Source organism: Colossoma macropomum, unplaced genomic scaffold (assembly GCF_904425465.1).
Source record: "Colossoma macropomum unplaced genomic scaffold, Colossoma_macropomum, whole genome shotgun sequence".
Classification (NCBI taxonomy): domain Eukaryota; kingdom Metazoa; phylum Chordata; class Actinopteri; order Characiformes; family Serrasalmidae; genus Colossoma; species Colossoma macropomum.
This window is the reverse complement of record NW_023494799.1, coordinates 21,202,038-21,219,127: the sequence shown is the minus strand read 5'-3', so window position 1 is coordinate 21,219,127 and position 17,090 is coordinate 21,202,038. Positions and strand designations below refer to the sequence as shown.

The following is a 17,090-nucleotide window of genomic DNA, read 5'->3' as shown; positions in this document are numbered from 1 at the left end:
GTGTATATGTAGATATATCACACCGTTTTGAATTGACAGTTTTTCCACAGGTTTTGCTCCAAAAAGTTCTGCACTGATCCATACTTGACAAATTTTTCTTGTCTATTTATTTCTCTCTCGCTCTCGCTCTCTCTCTTGCAGTGAGATCCGTAGTCAGAATGCAGTGGAGCAACAGCAGCAGCAGCAGAGCTCAGCCGTGCCCCGCGAGTTCCAGCTGGACCCGAATTTCATAGTGGATCTGCCTGAGACAATCATGCCTGACCTGCTGGTTGTGGAGGCGGCTGACCCCTCGCCTCTCGACGTGCCGGAGTTCAAGTTCAGGTGCTTTAAGTCTTCGTTTTAAACCATAAATCTGAGTACACATTGGGCAGATACTGGGACGGTCAGTTCAGCTTTTATTTATTTATTTATTTATTTATTTAAATGACTATTTTATTTTGCAGGTTACCTTCAATCTCCAGCAGCAGCAGCCACGACGAATCAGTTTCCAACATCAATCTGATCATCTCTCAAGTTGCCAGCTCAGATGCCAAAACCAGTATTCAGGGCTTAACAAAGGTAGGAGCTGTGCATCTTCTCCTTTTAATGCTTTGATGTTTCTGATTATCTGCTATAGATCTTGTTTTGTTTTCACAGCAATTTGATTGTGACTCAGGAGCCGTTTTTAAAATTGCACTGAACCAAGGGTGTGCGATGTCAAAAATAACATGATGCTTGAACATGTTCATGATGCACATGATGTTTGTAACTAAATGCAAAACTGCTAATAAGCAGAGTTAAAGCTCTGTAGAATCAAGATATTGACACAGTATCTCATATCATGGTATTGCATTTGAGAATGTGTGTATTGAACAGATTCAGTAACAAAAGTTTACCTTTTTCTCTCCCCCTCACGCTGCCTTTTCCTCTCTTCTGTTCTCAGATAGTGGAGATTTTGCATCAGGAGAGCCAGTGGAAGCTGATGTCAGGTCATGTGGATGAGTTTATCGTTGCTACACTCATGCAGCTCCGCCTGCTGGCCAGCAGGCGCATGGTAGACGAGAGACTGGACAGACAGCAGCAAGTGGAGAAACTCTACAGCTCGGTCATTGAATCCCTCAACTCGGTGAGAGCGGCACTGCGGTCTTCATCTAAGTGGATAAGTTTAGCTTTTTTCTGGGAGAACACGCTCTGTGTAGCTGGAGTGATGAGGCGATCCTGTTTGGTGGGGGATCCTGCAGTGTTAGGACCTTCACTCAGACTCCTGACGACATACACAGGGGCCATCTGACCAGCACTGACCACAGAGAAGCAAATCAAAGCAGTGTGTTAAAGAAATGGTTTTAAGGCAAACTCCTAGAAGGCTGACTTGCTGTAATCTAAATGGGCAAAAATACATAACAGCATCTTGAAGCCTGAATTTTGTCTGTGCTTTAGTCCATGTTTTGATAATATTGGCTGTGTTTACATGCAAAACTTTTCACCAGTCTTATTGAGTTCACTCAGATTTTAGATTCACACTGAGGTTTATATGCTCACTCTACTCTACAATCTTTGGTTTATTTTCTTCATATGCTTGTGATGAAGAAAAGGACCTTAATACATTGAAACAACATTAAACTAAGATTATACAATGGTTACTTAAACGGTGAAAATTCTCACATTTGTGGGTTTACCCACCTCATTCAATTGGATAGTACTCCGAATGGTCTCAATCGGACCAGTCTATTCCAATTGATGTTTTACATGGATGTACTATATGCCGATTGAGCGATTAGTCAGGTTATTAATTATCAGTTTGCATGTAAATGTGGCTAGTGTGCCACACTTTGTCACAATGTGTCAAACTGCCTAATCAAGTGTGTTGGAGATTAAAAAACAGCTTTACATGTGTCTGTGTGTGTGTAGCTGGTCTTAGCAGGTAAGCTGGCTCAGGAGACCTCTCCAGGTGTGCTGAAGGATCTGGTGCATGCACTCCTGACCCTGATTTTGGACCCTCAGCACCAGCAGAGCTCAGGGCAGTCTCAGCTCATCCGCTCTGTTCACATTGTGCTTTCGGCTCTGTTCAAGACTGCAGACCCCACTAACACACTCAGGTAATACACAAACATTTTGGACACCTACACTCTTAAAAATGATGGTTCTTCAAGGGTTCTTTAGAAAAGAATGGTTCTACACAGAACCATGAACACTCAGAATTGATTATGATTAAAGGGTTCTGTGCATCGTGAGTGTTCTTCAGATTGATGGAAAATGTGCAAGAATGTGCTGTAGATGATTCTATATAGAACCTTTTTGAAAAGGGTTCTATATATTACTCAGATGGGTTTTCTGTTACAAGCTTGACATTGTAACAATAGAAGAACCCTTCTGGGTGTTATAGAGAACCATTTGAGAAGGTTCTATATAGAACCATATACAACACATTCTCCATCAGTCTGAACAATTTCATGGTGCAAAAAACCCTGTAATTGTGCAAAGGGTTCTTTGGGTGTTCATGGTTCTGTATAGATGTTCTTACAGTGACTGACTCTCCCCCTGTCTCTGTAAACTCCAGTGCCTTGCTGATGCTCCTACAAGAGGCCTATAGCTCAACTGCCTGCTCACCGGAGTTCTCTGAAATGGTCATGAAGGTAATACCATCTACTCTGTGTTCCTACTTGTTGCATGCACGTTTTCAGTGCTTGCCTATTTATTTGTTTATTTTTTTTATTTTTATTTTTTTTGTCAATATCCCTTCAGTGCCACTGGCGTATGATCAAGCTTCTTCCAGAGAAGGTCGAGGCACTCTATCTGGACCGAATTCTTCTAGACATCCACAACTTCATGAAGCTCTTCCCTAAAGAGATGCTCAAACAGAAGCCGAATGATATGGCCCACCGCACAGTTAGAACTCTGCTGCATACCCTCTACAGGCTTGTAGGGTCGAAGGTACAGAAAATATTGCTGCATTACTCCACACAGTAACAAGTAAACAAATGGAGACTTAAGCCCTGTTGGATCTGGATTAATTTTACTTGGGAGGTCATTTTTCGTGATTATCTATGAGATCTGTGATTTTTAATTTGGTAATAATCTGCTGTCAGTGTAATTTAAACAGTAATTATGGCAAAGTGGTTTCAATCCTGTATGAATCTGGGGTGAGTGTGTTTTTTACAGTCTGACTAATGATGGGAGTGATTTTAATCCAGTATGAATCTGCAGCGTGTGTAGTTTTTACAGTCTGACGGTAATAATTGTGGAGCGATTTTTAATCCGGTATGAATCTGCTGTGGGATATATATATTTTTTTTCCTCTCTGTGCAGTGTAATATTTGATATTTGGGGCTCAGTGTTATTGCTATTGTTTGTCAGTAATGTGACGTTCATTTTTGTGCACAGATTATGGATCATTTGAGCCTGATTGAAAACCGCAGTGAGTCTGAGGTTGAGGCTCATCTGAAGCGCGCTATGAAGCACTCCATCCCACCACCTTCCCAAATGGTATGTAGTCACCAGTGAAAGTGTTGTTTACACTGCATTTGTCTGATTTTCCACTTGGCTTCCAAATGCCAGCAAAGTTTTGAATTATTTTAGAATTATGAAGTATTTTTAAAAAGCATCTCTTTACTGTATGATGTGGTCCTAGGTGTGCATTTTGGGTGTTTTGTGCTTATATAATCAGGCAGGTGCTATAAAAATGCTAAAAGCTCGCACCAGTGATGAACTATTATACATCTTTGTATTATATGCATGAACGTATAAAGCTACAAATTTTGGTGAATTTCTCCTTTAAGTGTAAACATGAGTTAATATGGACATAGAGATGAAACGGTTACCGGTTTGACGGTAAACTGCGGTAAAATTATTGACAGTAGTACCGTTTGAACTTTAAAGTGTTCTTAAAACCGCGGTCGATTACCTTATCGCTGTACAGAATCAAACAAACGCAGAATCACTCCCTCAGATGCAGGTGTGTGTGTGTGTGTGTGTGTGTGTGTGTGTGTGTGTGTAGAGAGGGAGAGAAGGGAGAACATGGCGGAATGTAGTGACAGAGATTCGGAGATATTTTAGCCTTCTAAGAAGACCAAGTCTGATGTTTGGTCATATTTTGGGTTTTATAAGGATGCAGAAGGAAAGTTCATTGAACATGACCACCCTGTCTGCAGAACATGCCGAAAGAAAATAGCGGCAAAAGGGGGCAACACGTCAAACCGTATGAGTCATCTTCGCGACCACCACCCGCTACTTTTTAGAGAATGCAAGGTTAACTTTAATGTAGAAGTCTGTGGGGACTTCGAAATAGAAAATGTCATGGTTTGTGTGGTTTAACTTATGCTTATGGTTCGTTAATAATATAAAATGAAGCTTTTAGCGTGGAAAAAAAAATAATAATAAATCGGTGAATCGACTGTGAATCGAAACTAAAGCTTTCAACACATTTCTGTGGAGCAGAGTCTCCAAAATGAGCTCCGAGTTAAGTCACACAAGCTCTGGAACGAGACGTTGCAAAAGTTCAATCTGCACAGCTCCCTTTTCTCGTCTCGCTTGCAGTGTTTACTTTCTGAGAAGAGAATAACACCGTCTCAAACCACTCAGTGTCCCCTACATAGTGCGCTACTTTTCAAACAAACACAATCATCATTAACAAGCAGTTGAGTTTTAAATAGGGAATTAGTAATCTATTGTTAATGTTGATTATAGATGACTTAGTCGAACATTTCATGCACTCTTTGGATTTGCTTTTTCATGATCCACGAAGTGCACTACATAGGGAAGATAGTGTGCTTTGAGACGGGACCTTGCGCGAGTAAACGCTGCATGCTGCTTTTAGGAAAAGCATAGTTTGAGAGATTAAACTTTAGGAGTGTTTCTGCCGCAGCTCAGATGCACGTTAATTTTAAGTTATGTTTGTTTTAAAACGCTTTAGAGAAGCAGCTCCACAGGTGAAGACACACTGAGTTCTGCACTGTGATTTTGGCTGTTTTTCCTGGTGCACTGTATTGATTAGGGGTACAGCGGCACAATGGCACAATAATGCTGCAGTTGCAGTTAGGACACCCCCCGAGTGCAACACTTCTTAGAAGTAGTAATTTTCCATTAAGACCCACCTCAGAGTTGGTCGAGATTTAATTCTCTATGCAGGGAAATCCCTAGTTATTGTAATTAATAATAATAATAATAATAATAATAATATTAATAATAATAATAATAATAATTATTATTACAACAGTAATAGTAATAACAGTAATAATAACAATAATAACTAATACATTTCCTATTCTTTTGTTTAGAGTATTACAAGTATTGTAAGTAATACAAAAGTAATACTACAAATGTGTTGACTATTTTTTTAATATTTATGCAAACGAAGTGCATATTGCTGCCAATTCTATTTGTGTTAATATAAAAGTTGGTGAAACGAGTTTCAGTTTGTGTATCAGTATTTTTATTTATTTATTTTACTTTTCAACACATTTGAACAATATCGTGATAATACCAATAATCGTGATAATTTTGGTCATGATAATTGTGATATGAAATTTTAATATCATTTCATCTCTATATGGACAATAAGGAGAGTTGGTAGTTTTCTCGCAGTTATATTCAAGCAAAGTCTTTGGAGAGTTATGCTGTTTGACTTAAAAATGAATGCATTGACGTGTATCTGCCTTCTTTTCTACCAAATCTCATCTTTTGTTGTTCTTGTCTTTTAGTCAAAGGACTCTGAGAACATCAGCATAGGGAAGGCCCAGCCCCCCACAGGTTAGACTTCCTTTATTGCCTTGTCTTGGTGCCAAGCCAAATGCTTACAGATGAGATGGGTTATGAAATGTTTGCAAAATTAGAATTTTGCTTTTTTTAAATTATTTTTTTTATTTTATTTTATTTATTTATTTATTTTTTAAAAACCTACAGAGTCTGTCCAGAGCTCAGTGAAGCCTGCAGCCAGTTCCAGCAGTGAGAGCGTGAATCCTGCACACTATCAGGAGAGGCTGAGGGCCCTGAGGCAGCTCTATGGCCTCGGCAACAACTCTAAGGTACAACGTCGCTTACTGCTGCTCTTTAGTTTGCAGTAGGTGTGCACCATAATATCAGAATTGTATCAGTACCAGCAGATGATTGATTTAAAATAAATAACCCACCGCAGCAAAATAAAAAGCCTGGAGACGAGACGGGGTGTGTGGAGTCAGTACAACTTATAAAATATTATTTCAATGGAGTTATGTTCCCTGACCAAAGGTGCTGAGATGTACCCTTGAGGGTTCAACCCCAGTGACAAAAGGGGCACTGCCCCATGACTGTTTAATGCCTTTTATTTCTGTACACTCTCAATTTTTTTTTTTTTTTCCAGAAATGCTGGTGTCTTATGGTTCAAACTTTAGTTTATTTTAGAGTTTGAGGCCTGCTGCTGCTATTGTCACAATTAAGCACAACAGAACACATTTAACAACTGAAAAAACATTTAAGGATTGTTTTATTGATTATATATAGGCTAGCACTTTATAAACTTGTTTTAAAAAGCAATTAATGCTTTCTGTTCGTGCGTAATATTCATAATTACATTTTTTCCCATAATATAAAGGACAGCTGCCATGTTCAGATGTTGAAACATACACTGACATTTTATTATTGTTATTATATTATGATTGAGATTTTTAAATATATTGCCCCCACACATTTTTAATAGTAATTTCTCTTAAATCACTGTAATGTGTATCCTGTTGTATCCTGTGTATCCTGTTGTATCTGAATGCTGATGAGAGCATCTCGGAAGAAAAATTAATTCTGCTTCTCTTCTTTTGCCCAGTCTGTAAACGTGGAGAAGTCCACCCTCCCTGCTGCGGACTCTAAGCCTGCCGTCTCCTCCATGGACATGCTGCAGTCTCAGCTCGCTAAACTCCGTGAGTCTCGGGAACAGCAGGACACTCAAAACGTCTGTCCTCGCAGTCCAGCCCGCATTGCCGGTCCTGCTCCTGACCTCAATGACTTCAAAGCCAGACTAGAAAAGATTAAGGCAAACCTGCGCTGATCTTCGCCGGTTTACAAACTTCCTGCTTTTTCTGCACCTTCGTTTGCCACTTCGAACACTCTGCCTACAGCGATTTCTTTTACATGTTCTGGTATTTTGTATTTACTTATTTGTATTTTGTGTGTGTGTGTGTGTGTGTGTGTATATTTGTGTTTTCCTAAGAATTGAAAGTTTTTAATCAAGATGTTTCAATAATGCCATGGTTTTCAAACTCGTCTGTTTTTACTAACTTAGTAATGCAATGTGAATAAATGAATGACTGAATGTCTTTGAAGTGTTCTTGTTCCTTCTTCCATACCACCAAACAAACTCGGAATGTTTTGACATGATTAGACTGCGCTTTTCTGGTTTTTCTCTTTCCTTCGGTGTGTTGTATCTTTTTGTGCATGTAAACGTTCTGCAGAGTCCCAAAGCTCCGAGTTCCCTCTAGAGAGAGAAACGCTCTCCCGCAGAAACCACTTCTCTCAGCTGCCTAAACGCCTCGTTGGAATTCCAGCCCTTTTCCTTTGTTACAAAATGACTCAACCTTGTAACACAGTCCCTACCGGCCAGCTCAGCACACCCTCACACAGGCAGGATCTTTGAAACCATGGGCCTTTGTGGAGCCTCCTAAAACTGTATGAGCTACTAGACATGACGGAGTTCTGTTTCTAAGTCTGACAGGTTCATGTGCAGTTGACTACAGTTCAAACTCACTATACTTGTCATGTAATTTATCACGATAACAATATTGCCCAACTGAGCTCTAAATACAATTAGACTATGAAGCCTATGAAGATTAGATGTTAGATTTGCATTTTCTAGTGCTATTGAAGGTTGATTGCTTATATCTGCAAATTGACCTGCATGTGTTTTAGCAAGATTAGATGAAGCTTTTTTTTGTGTATGTATGGTTTAGCATATTGCTTCTATGGTCTGTGATTTTTTTTTTTTTGTGTATGTGTGTGTGTATGTGTGTGTATATGTGTGTGTGTGTGTATATATATATATATATATATATGTGTATATATGTGTATATATATGTATATGTGTATGTATATGTGTATGTGTATGTGTATGTGTGTATATATATGTATGTGTGTATATATATGTATATATGTGTATATATATATATAAAAATTAGATCAAATTTTGATCAAAATTAAAACAAAAAATGCTTGACATCTCACTGTAATGTATATACAATATATGACAGTTTCTCTAACAAGACTTATGTAGTTTTATGTGCCAAAAAAGTTGTAATTAGTATGTTCGTTTTTACATTACTGTTTTTCGGTCTATTTTTTTCTCTGAAAATTAAATGGGCTGTTCTTTTTATTGTACCTTTTAAAACTGATCTATGTAAATGAGCTCGGGTCTGACTGGCCGCCCTTTATTGCGCCTTATTCCTGAAACACCCATAACTTCAGCCTGAGTGGGCGGGGCTAAACCGCTGTGTTGGGGTGAACAGGCGGATATACGTAAATATGTTGGGTTTGGTGACGTCACAGAAACGGCTGTTTTTGCTGTTTAATCTCCAAATATGGACTGGATAGAGCATGTTATGTTATTAAAACTAGTAACGTTTACACGCTACATCATTTTCCATGATACGGGCCCTTTAAGGTTGATGAAGGGGCTCCAGGTGAGGCCTGTTAAGGTGATTCAGCTGGATGGCGTGAAGGCTGAGGTTCCCGAAGAAAACCTCAATCTGCCCACATAGCTGAGAGAGTGAGCTGGTGATGATGGAGACGGAGAGCGGAGAGTTTAAGGTCAGTTAGAGTTTCTTTCTGTAGCGTCTGTTAGCTTTAGCCTGTTGCTACAGGTACATGTTCACATTGCACCGAGCTGTTGACAATAACGTTCACTTTTTACTGTGACTGTTTAGCTGTTTAAGCTATAAGAACCAGTTATTCTCCAGGGTATATTTCGGTTTTTCCATCTGAATTTACATGCCTAAATTAACTTATTCAGTAACTGCATGAAATAAATGTAGCTAAAGTGTTGGTATTTTTTTGTGAATGTTTTAACTTACAGTAAAAAAAAATGTTCAACTTCTTTTATCATAAAGTTGTAAAATTACTTTACCCATCTATTTGACTGGAAAGAAGACGGTTACAGCTCTCGTATGACACCCACGTTTTAATGTAGCTTTAAGTAATATGAAAATTATGAAGTAAAGAATATGACGAAGTGCGTTTTGGAACCACCGGTAGTTCCACTGAGTTAAAGAGGTTACAAGGCCTTTTTACATGCTGTTTGTGATAATAAGAGGTGGTTATCAGTGAGAATGTGAAACATCTAGCGTTACAGGTTTTTCCAGGTTGTTGCCGATGCTGGTTTTTGTGTGTGTGTGTGTTAGCTTTGGGGAAACCGCAGCTTAGTTTAGCGTAGCTTATTTGCTAATAGGAGCTTTGAGATTATGAGATTGTAAACATAATTTTGAAGTAGTATCTCATAATGACTCACTCAAGTCATAATTATGACTAGCATTATTATGAGGAAATCATAATTATGAGATTAACTTAAGATGGTACCTTGAAATAATGAGATTCAAAGTCGTAAGTTTGAGAGAGAATATCATTATGAGAGCTTGTCATAATTATGAGATGCTCAGATCATAATTATAACGTTCATTATTATGAGTCATATAAGTCATAATTATAAGATATTGGCTCAGTCATAATTATGAGATGTTACAACATGGTTAAAATTAAGTCAAAGGCTAATTGTGGGATTGAATCTCATTATTTCGAGGTGCTAAGTCATAATTATGAGAGAGAACCTTATTTTGAGAGCACATCATAATTTTGAGATGCAATATCATAATTATGGAAAATGTTCTCAGTGTTATGACTTCCTCAGTGGCTTTATATTTCTCCCAGTGGTAGGAACAGGCTACCTGTCCAGGGTGTTTCCTGCCTTCCACCCATTGACCGCTGGGATAGGCTCCAGCTTCCCATGAACTGCACTGTTTAATGCGGAACAGAAAGTTTTGAATATAAAGCTTCCCCAGTAAACAAAGAACGTCTGTGGACGTCCAAAATGTGTTTAAAAATAGTCGGTCAGTCGGGGACATGTTATGAACGTCAACAGACGTCCAAAATCCGTTTCAAAAAGTCAGTCCATTGCTGACCTGTTAATAACGTCCATAGACGTCCAAAATCAGTTTTAAAGATGTCAGTCCATTGGTGACCCATTAATAACGTCAATAGACGTCCAAAATCCGTTTTAAAAAGTCAGTCCATTGGTGACCCGTTAATAACGTCAATAGACGTCCAAAATCCGTTTCAAAAAGTCAGTCCATTGGTGACCTGTTAATAACGTCAATAGACGTCCGAAATCCGTTTCAAAAAGTCAGTCCATTGGTGATCTGTTAATAACGTCAATGGACGTTTCACTATAACCCAAAAATAATGATAACGATCATGATAATAACAATACCAGTACCACTGCTTCTAGCCTACTGCTACTACAACAACAACAACTACTACTACTACTAGTACTACTACTACTACTACTACTAATAATAATAATAGTAATAGTAAGAAGAAGAAGAAACAACAAAAAGAAAGCTGTATTCCAGTCCAGAGATTATGTTATGTTTCTTTTCTCAAAGATACCAAATGTTAGATGTTGATTGCTGAAGCTTGATAATATTTCACTTGTCTTTATGGTGTAAAGAACATGCCATATGACGTCACATGGAGTGTGGTTGTCATTATTTAACATGGTGCCATCAGCTTTTCTATATTTTCTGGACTTTTTTCAAATTTTAATGCAAGTGCTAAATGGTGTTTGTAATTGCATATCTCATAGCAGTGTGCATTATTTAAGACACAATTCGAATTTGAATGCAAACATATTTGCGTTTTAATTTATTGTATTGTATAATAGCTGGAAACTTTTAATATAGAAAAGCAGCGTTTTTGACCATTCATTTTCATTATCTTAATATGGTCTGACTCTGACATTAAAACAACACCCATTTTAATGTATTTCGTCATCATGGCCGTTCAGCTCTGCCAAAATGAATATTTGCAATCCTGTTTGCAACTGCATTTCCACTGTCAGCAAGGCAGTCCTGTCATTTAAGCGCTGTGGGTTTGTTGGATGTATCAAGCGGGTTAAAGAAGCCACGATATCCATCTGAACGGACACCAATCACTGCCCCTTTGGACCCCGTTTGAGAAAGTCGTCAGCGAGCCGCCGACAGCACACAGCGCCACTGTCCACGTTGGTCCAGGTGAGTAAACGTTAGCTGGCCGTTTTAGGTAGACCTTTTGCCATATACGAGTCACTAAGCTTACAAAGAATTTTTTAAATATTAGCTAGTATTATCGTTTGTTCATGAATAGAGGGTATGTGTTAGCCAGCTAGCTAGCTAGTTAGTATTTTATACAGCTACTGAAGCTGTCTGGCTAGTGCTGAACAGTCGTGCTAACTACGGGAAACATAGCGGTCGGTTGGGCACGGCATTAACGCAGATTTAAAGATTTGTCTGTATTGGCTGAATATAGCAAATTAAAACCTTATTAACGAAGGTAGCGGTCATTTTATTTCCCTTAATTCAGTGTGATTGATGATGAAGGTCCTGATAAAAGCTAAGCTCGCTAGCTAACGCTATTGATTCATCACAACACACGTTTTCTGACATAAGCTGTTTCTGTTGTTGCCCTGTATAAGTATTTGCTAATAACTTCTTAGAAACACCCCAAATTATCATTCTAGTAAAACGCTAACGTGAATAGCAGCTGTATATTGTGAATGTAGCACTCCATATAGCGTCTACGTCGGTGTTCATCTTGGATTTTTGCGCGGGCTCATTTGTAAAAGTTAGCCGTTAGCTATATTGAGCTACATTAGCTGTATTTACCTAAGCTTGTAGTCACATACATGAATAGCTCGAGGCTCATTTTAAAACTGTCAGTTTTTACTTTGAAACGAAGTACCACAATTAATGATTATTTTTACCAAATTTGAAAGTAGTTAGCTTATGCAGCTAGGTAATTTGAGTAGCTAACGCTAGCTAGCTAGCTAGTTTATTTTTTTTTATACAGCTGCAGAAGCTACAGCTGTGTTTCTAGATGTTGGTAGGGAGGGGAAATGTGGCAGTCATTCTGATGCTTCGTTCATTAGCTTTGGCTACACAAGTTGAAATCATTAGTGAGGTTTTATTAGACAATGAAATGTCCTATCAGAGATCAGTTACTGAATTAACTGTAGCTGACTGTCATCTTTTGCAAACAGATAGCTTATTTGTTTCAGAAGCTGACTGGATTTGTCTGTGTGCCACAACAACATACTGGCAGTGGTCAAATAATGTGCACAAGTTAAAAAAGTAAGTATTATCGCAAACAGAATAGAACGTAATGTGTTAACAATTTATGTACCGGTTTTCTGGTTATCAGTTGCCACACTCATTTTATGACTAAGAACCTATTTAAAGGAATGGTTCAGCAAAATATAAAATTTAAACAATTTTCTGCTTACCCCCAATGTAGTCTTTTGGCCAAGACATAATTGGTGTCCAAAGTTTGTGTCTTTAGTTTAGCAATGGAGCTGTGAAGCTAACATTTCTAACAAACACTAGAAGTCAGTATTCACGTAAATCATTTCATGTCTTCATTAAGGTGGCGCAGACTTCTCAGTGTGGTGTGCAACACAATATGACATACTGTGGGCTATAAAAGTGAACAAAACGTCATCACAGAGTAAGTGCCGTGGGTGACCTCTCTGTCTCAGGAGTAGGATTGCTGAGCTAGAATAGTTTTTTATGGAAATGAGTCATAATTATTGATCCAACATCAGTGCTGTGCAGCCTTTGTGTTGCCTAAAATGGCCGTAGTGGTGAGGTTTTGTTCATTTCTATAGTTCAAAGTAAGTCATTCTGTGTCCTACACTACACTGACAAGTCTGCTGACTCTAATGGAGACCTAGATGAGGTTTGAGAGAAGTTTTAGGGATGTATTTATGGAAAAACATCTGGGTTAATATTGTCTAGTGTTTGAGCAATGTTACACTTAACACCAATACTAAACTAAAGAAGCAGAATCATTAATTGTAGTCATTTCAGTCAAATTTGATATTGGAATTTGTAAGGCATATAAAAAAGTCAAATAATAATACTGAGCTTTTCTGTGATGCTTCCTATGTTATATAGCTGCATTCTGTACTATTTACTACCCAGTTCGTTCTTTGGGCTGTGCTTTATTCTTTTAACAAATAAACACTGACCAAAATAAGAGAAAGGCTTTTCAGTTCCCAGCAGTCTAGTACAGAGTTTAGAAATCTCATGGGTCTTAGGAGAATATATAAAATTAGAGACAGTATATAAAATTAGACAAGCTCAAGCCCTTTGCATTTAAAAGAACATATCACAACATCACTACTTTGCAGTTGTTTAGAAGCCCACTGAAATAAACATTTAAAAATAACTAAAAAATAGATTTGTAATTATCAGTTGTCTCCTTATTGGCTACATTGCAGACAGGAAAATATTATGTATATTATATGGAAACATATTTCAGATTTGAAAGGTTTAAATATATGTGAAAAGCTGTCAAAGGCATTGTGACTATTAATTGATAAGTAAGACTAAATAAGTAATAAGTATGATGTTAGAATGGCTTTCACCTTCCACTGATCTGTCTGTTTTTGTCAAGAGATTTTAATGCTTTGTGTGTGCATTAATTGTAACAGTCTTGTTTGTGTTTTATGTTAGCTGCAGTTCTGAAGTGGAACAACAAAGCCACAGCTCATGAGATGGATTCTGCTGTGGCCGATCACCTCAAGCATGCCCCCTGCAGAGCTTTTAACTTTTTTTTTCTTTTCTTGTTTGACTTCTCAGAAACTAAAATGCAAGATTTTGTCTTGTTAAATAATCACCTTGATTTCCTTTACATTAAAACATTGAAAATCATGTACAATACTGACACAGCTTATGGTTCAAAGGTTTGAAAATTCTTTCTGAATTGATGCATAGGATCTTTGTCTTAGTCCTAACGAAGTTCATGGTCCAGTTTTATGTTCCACAAATGAAATTAATAATAACTACACATTTTCAATAAAGTTTCCATTTAACAAAGTTTGTTTTATGTTTACATTGGAGTCAAAATTGTTAGTTAACTACAGGAAGTTTTTTGCATGGTAAAAAGGTTCTTCACATTGACAGATAATGCGTTGTATGTGGTTCTATATAGAAAAATTCTATATAGCACCAAAAAAGGTTCTTCTATTGTACAGTGTATTAAGCATGAAATGGTTCTATATAGGATTCATGGTAAAGTGTTATCTTTTTTGAGAGTGTACTAGTGGAAATTAATTTTGGATGACTTTTCAATGCCTTTTAATTTATAATTGATAATTTTTTCCAAGGCCTTAGAACACCTTAAAATGACGTTTTTACTGTGACTTTTTGGTCGTCTTTTCAACAGCTAAGCTTGAACGTCTTTTCAACTTTCATTTTCAACCATAAGAAAACTTAAATTAAACAGCAGTTATGTACGTGATTTCAACGTTAAATCAACGGCCTTAAAATTACGTCTTTAATGTGACTATTTTGGCCGTTTTTTCAACGGCTAAGTTTAGACGTCTTTTCAACTTTCATTTTGAACCTTAATAAAGCGTAGTTTAAACGGCAGTCAGATACGTGATTTCAACGTTGTTTCAACGGCCAAATGTTTACTGGGTCAGCTTCGTCTGTTTAAGCTAAACCCGCTCAGTGCATAAAAACAACACTAAATGATAAAAACAAATATTTGAGAAACTTCAGTAACTGTACTGAAGCAAGTAAAGTGATTTTAGAAGCTTTGGGTGATAAAATGAATCTCCTGGCTTTGATCGCTCGGATGCTGCTGAAGCAGAGAGTTTAGCTTGATGCTGTTTTCTCTCAACTTGGTGAACATGAACCTTGACTAATGGTAAAGGGGAATTCCACCAGCTTTTTTAAATGTCACAATATCTGAGTGTAAACAGAATGATTCTGAGAGGTTTGGTGTGAAGTGGTTCAGATATCTTTACAGTACAGTTTTTTTTTTCCAGGGGTCATATTATAGAAACTTCTCAAGTCTAAAATCTTATCTGCTTAGTCACCATGACGACTTCAGTACGGACTGAATTTAGGACAGAAACTATTACAAAATAACTTTCTGACTTCATAATCTTATCATTAACTCTAGATAAGAAAACAGTATTAAACAAACATCTTAACTAGACTAAACCTCCTAAATACTGTCCTAACTTTAGGATAAACCCCAACAGTGTCCTAACTTCAGTTTAAGCGTTCGTTTCTGTCGTTTTTAGGCAGCTGTGTCAGCAGCATAGTTCACTACTAACATAATGACGCTACATTTGTTTATACTGTAAAACGCTGCTTTCACTGTGAGACGTTTTTCTTTTCGAACTCTGCGTTTTAAAAATCTCCACCGTCCCTCTGATTACCTTTGTGTGTTAATGTTGATGATGAAATATTACAGTGATGATGGTGAATAATGAGGAGACAGAGCTGAACGCGTGTCTGTTTATTAGGAGGAATAGATATACACACCTAGATGCTGCGTTGGGTCCAGCCAGGCACGTCAACGGCGCCGCCGTCACTGCTGGACTGCATTCAGTACCATTACAGAGTGGCAGTTTAAGAAAGATACTGTCCAAAATTATACTATTTCAAGAATATTACACTCAGAAAGTGGGACAGGATTATATAACAGAGGGAACGCAGCGATCCACACTCATGTTTGTGTGATGCTTATGTGTAGATATGGCCGTGTGGTTGGTGAAGCACAGAGAACCTGTTGATGTGATTGTTTTTTCTCCGGTTTTATATTAAGCTTATTTCATGTAATAGTCTATTCAGGGGATCTTAACGTTATGTAATAGTTATTTATTTACAATGATGGTTAAAGCTTTGTAGCTCGGTAAGTTAACATTCCTTATTCCGTGTAGATATTCGTAATAGATTAACGTTAGCACCTTCTTACACGAAGCTCTTATTTGCCAGGTTCTTGTTCGAATTGTCTCATTCCACCTTAAATGGTGCAGCTTCAGGCGCCACAAAGTGACTGCTGCACCATTTAAGGTGGAATGGGAAAACTCGAAGAAGAAGTTGGCGAATAGGAAGAGAGAGAGCAACAGGCAACGCGGCATCCAGGAATGTATATCTCCGGGAATAACATTAGCGCGCTTGGCTAAAGTTTGGGAAATGGAGCCTGAAACCGGGTAGCGGCGACGCTCTAATAAACAGCAGTAGTTTTATTTACTGTCCAAAACCACCAGTGAACCTACGCGTTTTGTCTGAGTTTTATATGGAATGTTGATGGTAAAAAAGTTTTCTCTGGGGACATGTCAGCCAGTGCATTTCATGTAGTAAGGTGAGGGAGCTTTTAGAGGTGGACGTCTGATTCCTGTCCCCACCACTGTGAACAATTCTGACTTGGTAAGTTTTTCTAGAACAGAGCATTTCACACCAAACCACTCTGAACAACTCTGTTTACATCTTAACTGTTTAATTATGCAGAAAGTTTGAGAGCTCTGTGGAAAAGTTCAGTGTTGTTCAGACAGCGACAGTGTAGTGGACAGAGTTTAAGCTCATCTTTCAGCTTCTCCAGGTTTATAAATGAGGCTCCTGGTGTGTTGAGTTATGAGAACCGTATTCTGTACAGCAGCTCTGCAAACTCAGCCGTACAGACTGTGGATTTCTTTCAGCTTGAAGTTTCTCAGTAAGAAGTCGCCTTATCACTCAGTGAAAGTCCCTCAATCCTGGGCAGCGTCTGTCAGAAAGCCCTCAGATCTGCCCGACTCGTGACTTGATATTAGAGAGCTCTCGCATTAGTTCTGTTTTCCTCTTTGAAAATATGAGTTTCTCCTTTTTTTCTGTTGTGATTTGGAGAATTGTGAATGCGTTTGAAGAGAATACCTTCATCTCTCGCTCTCTCCGCCTTCTGCTTTCTCTGCTTTTCTTTCTGCTCTTTTTTTTTCTTCTTTCTGCTTGCTTTTCTCGTCTCTTCTCTAAGAGTGAGGTTTGATTTTTCTCTTCCTCTCTGCGGTGGCTCTCGTGGGGTCAGTGATGTTAGAGACGTATCCAGGGATGATTATTAAAGTGGTGTGTAAGTTATGGTTT

At 38.1% G+C, this 17,090-nt stretch overlaps 1 protein-coding gene and 1 long non-coding RNA gene across 3 annotated transcripts in view; both read left to right on the top strand.

Annotated features, from left to right (window-relative positions):
• LOC118819279 (cytoskeleton-associated protein 5-A-like) overlaps positions 1-7,069 on the top strand; it is a 39,760-nt gene extending 32,691 nt beyond the window's left edge. The window contains 10 exon segments of the mRNA XM_036586998.1: positions 142-321; positions 444-558; positions 923-1,105; positions 1,888-2,075; positions 2,537-2,612; positions 2,722-2,910; positions 3,361-3,462; positions 5,676-5,724; positions 5,878-5,999; positions 6,770-7,069. Coding sequence (XP_036442891.1) covers positions 142-321; positions 444-558; positions 923-1,105; positions 1,888-2,075; positions 2,537-2,612; positions 2,722-2,910; positions 3,361-3,462; positions 5,676-5,724; positions 5,878-5,999; positions 6,770-6,991 — 1,426 coding nt within the window. The 3' untranslated portion in view covers positions 6,992-7,069.
• Positions 7,070-11,151: 4,082 nt separating this feature from the next.
• On the top strand, positions 11,152-14,057 carry LOC118819157. 2 transcript variants are annotated; one of them, XR_005008137.1, is made up of 3 exons: positions 11,152-11,216; positions 12,239-12,311; positions 13,695-14,057. It is a non-coding gene; the product is annotated as an uncharacterized LOC118819157 (long non-coding RNA). The 2 variants fall into 2 exon arrangements; XR_005008136.1 differs by lacking the exon at positions 11,152-11,216 and having other exon boundaries at positions 12,069-12,311.
• The last annotated feature ends 3,033 nt before the right edge of the window (positions 14,058-17,090 follow it).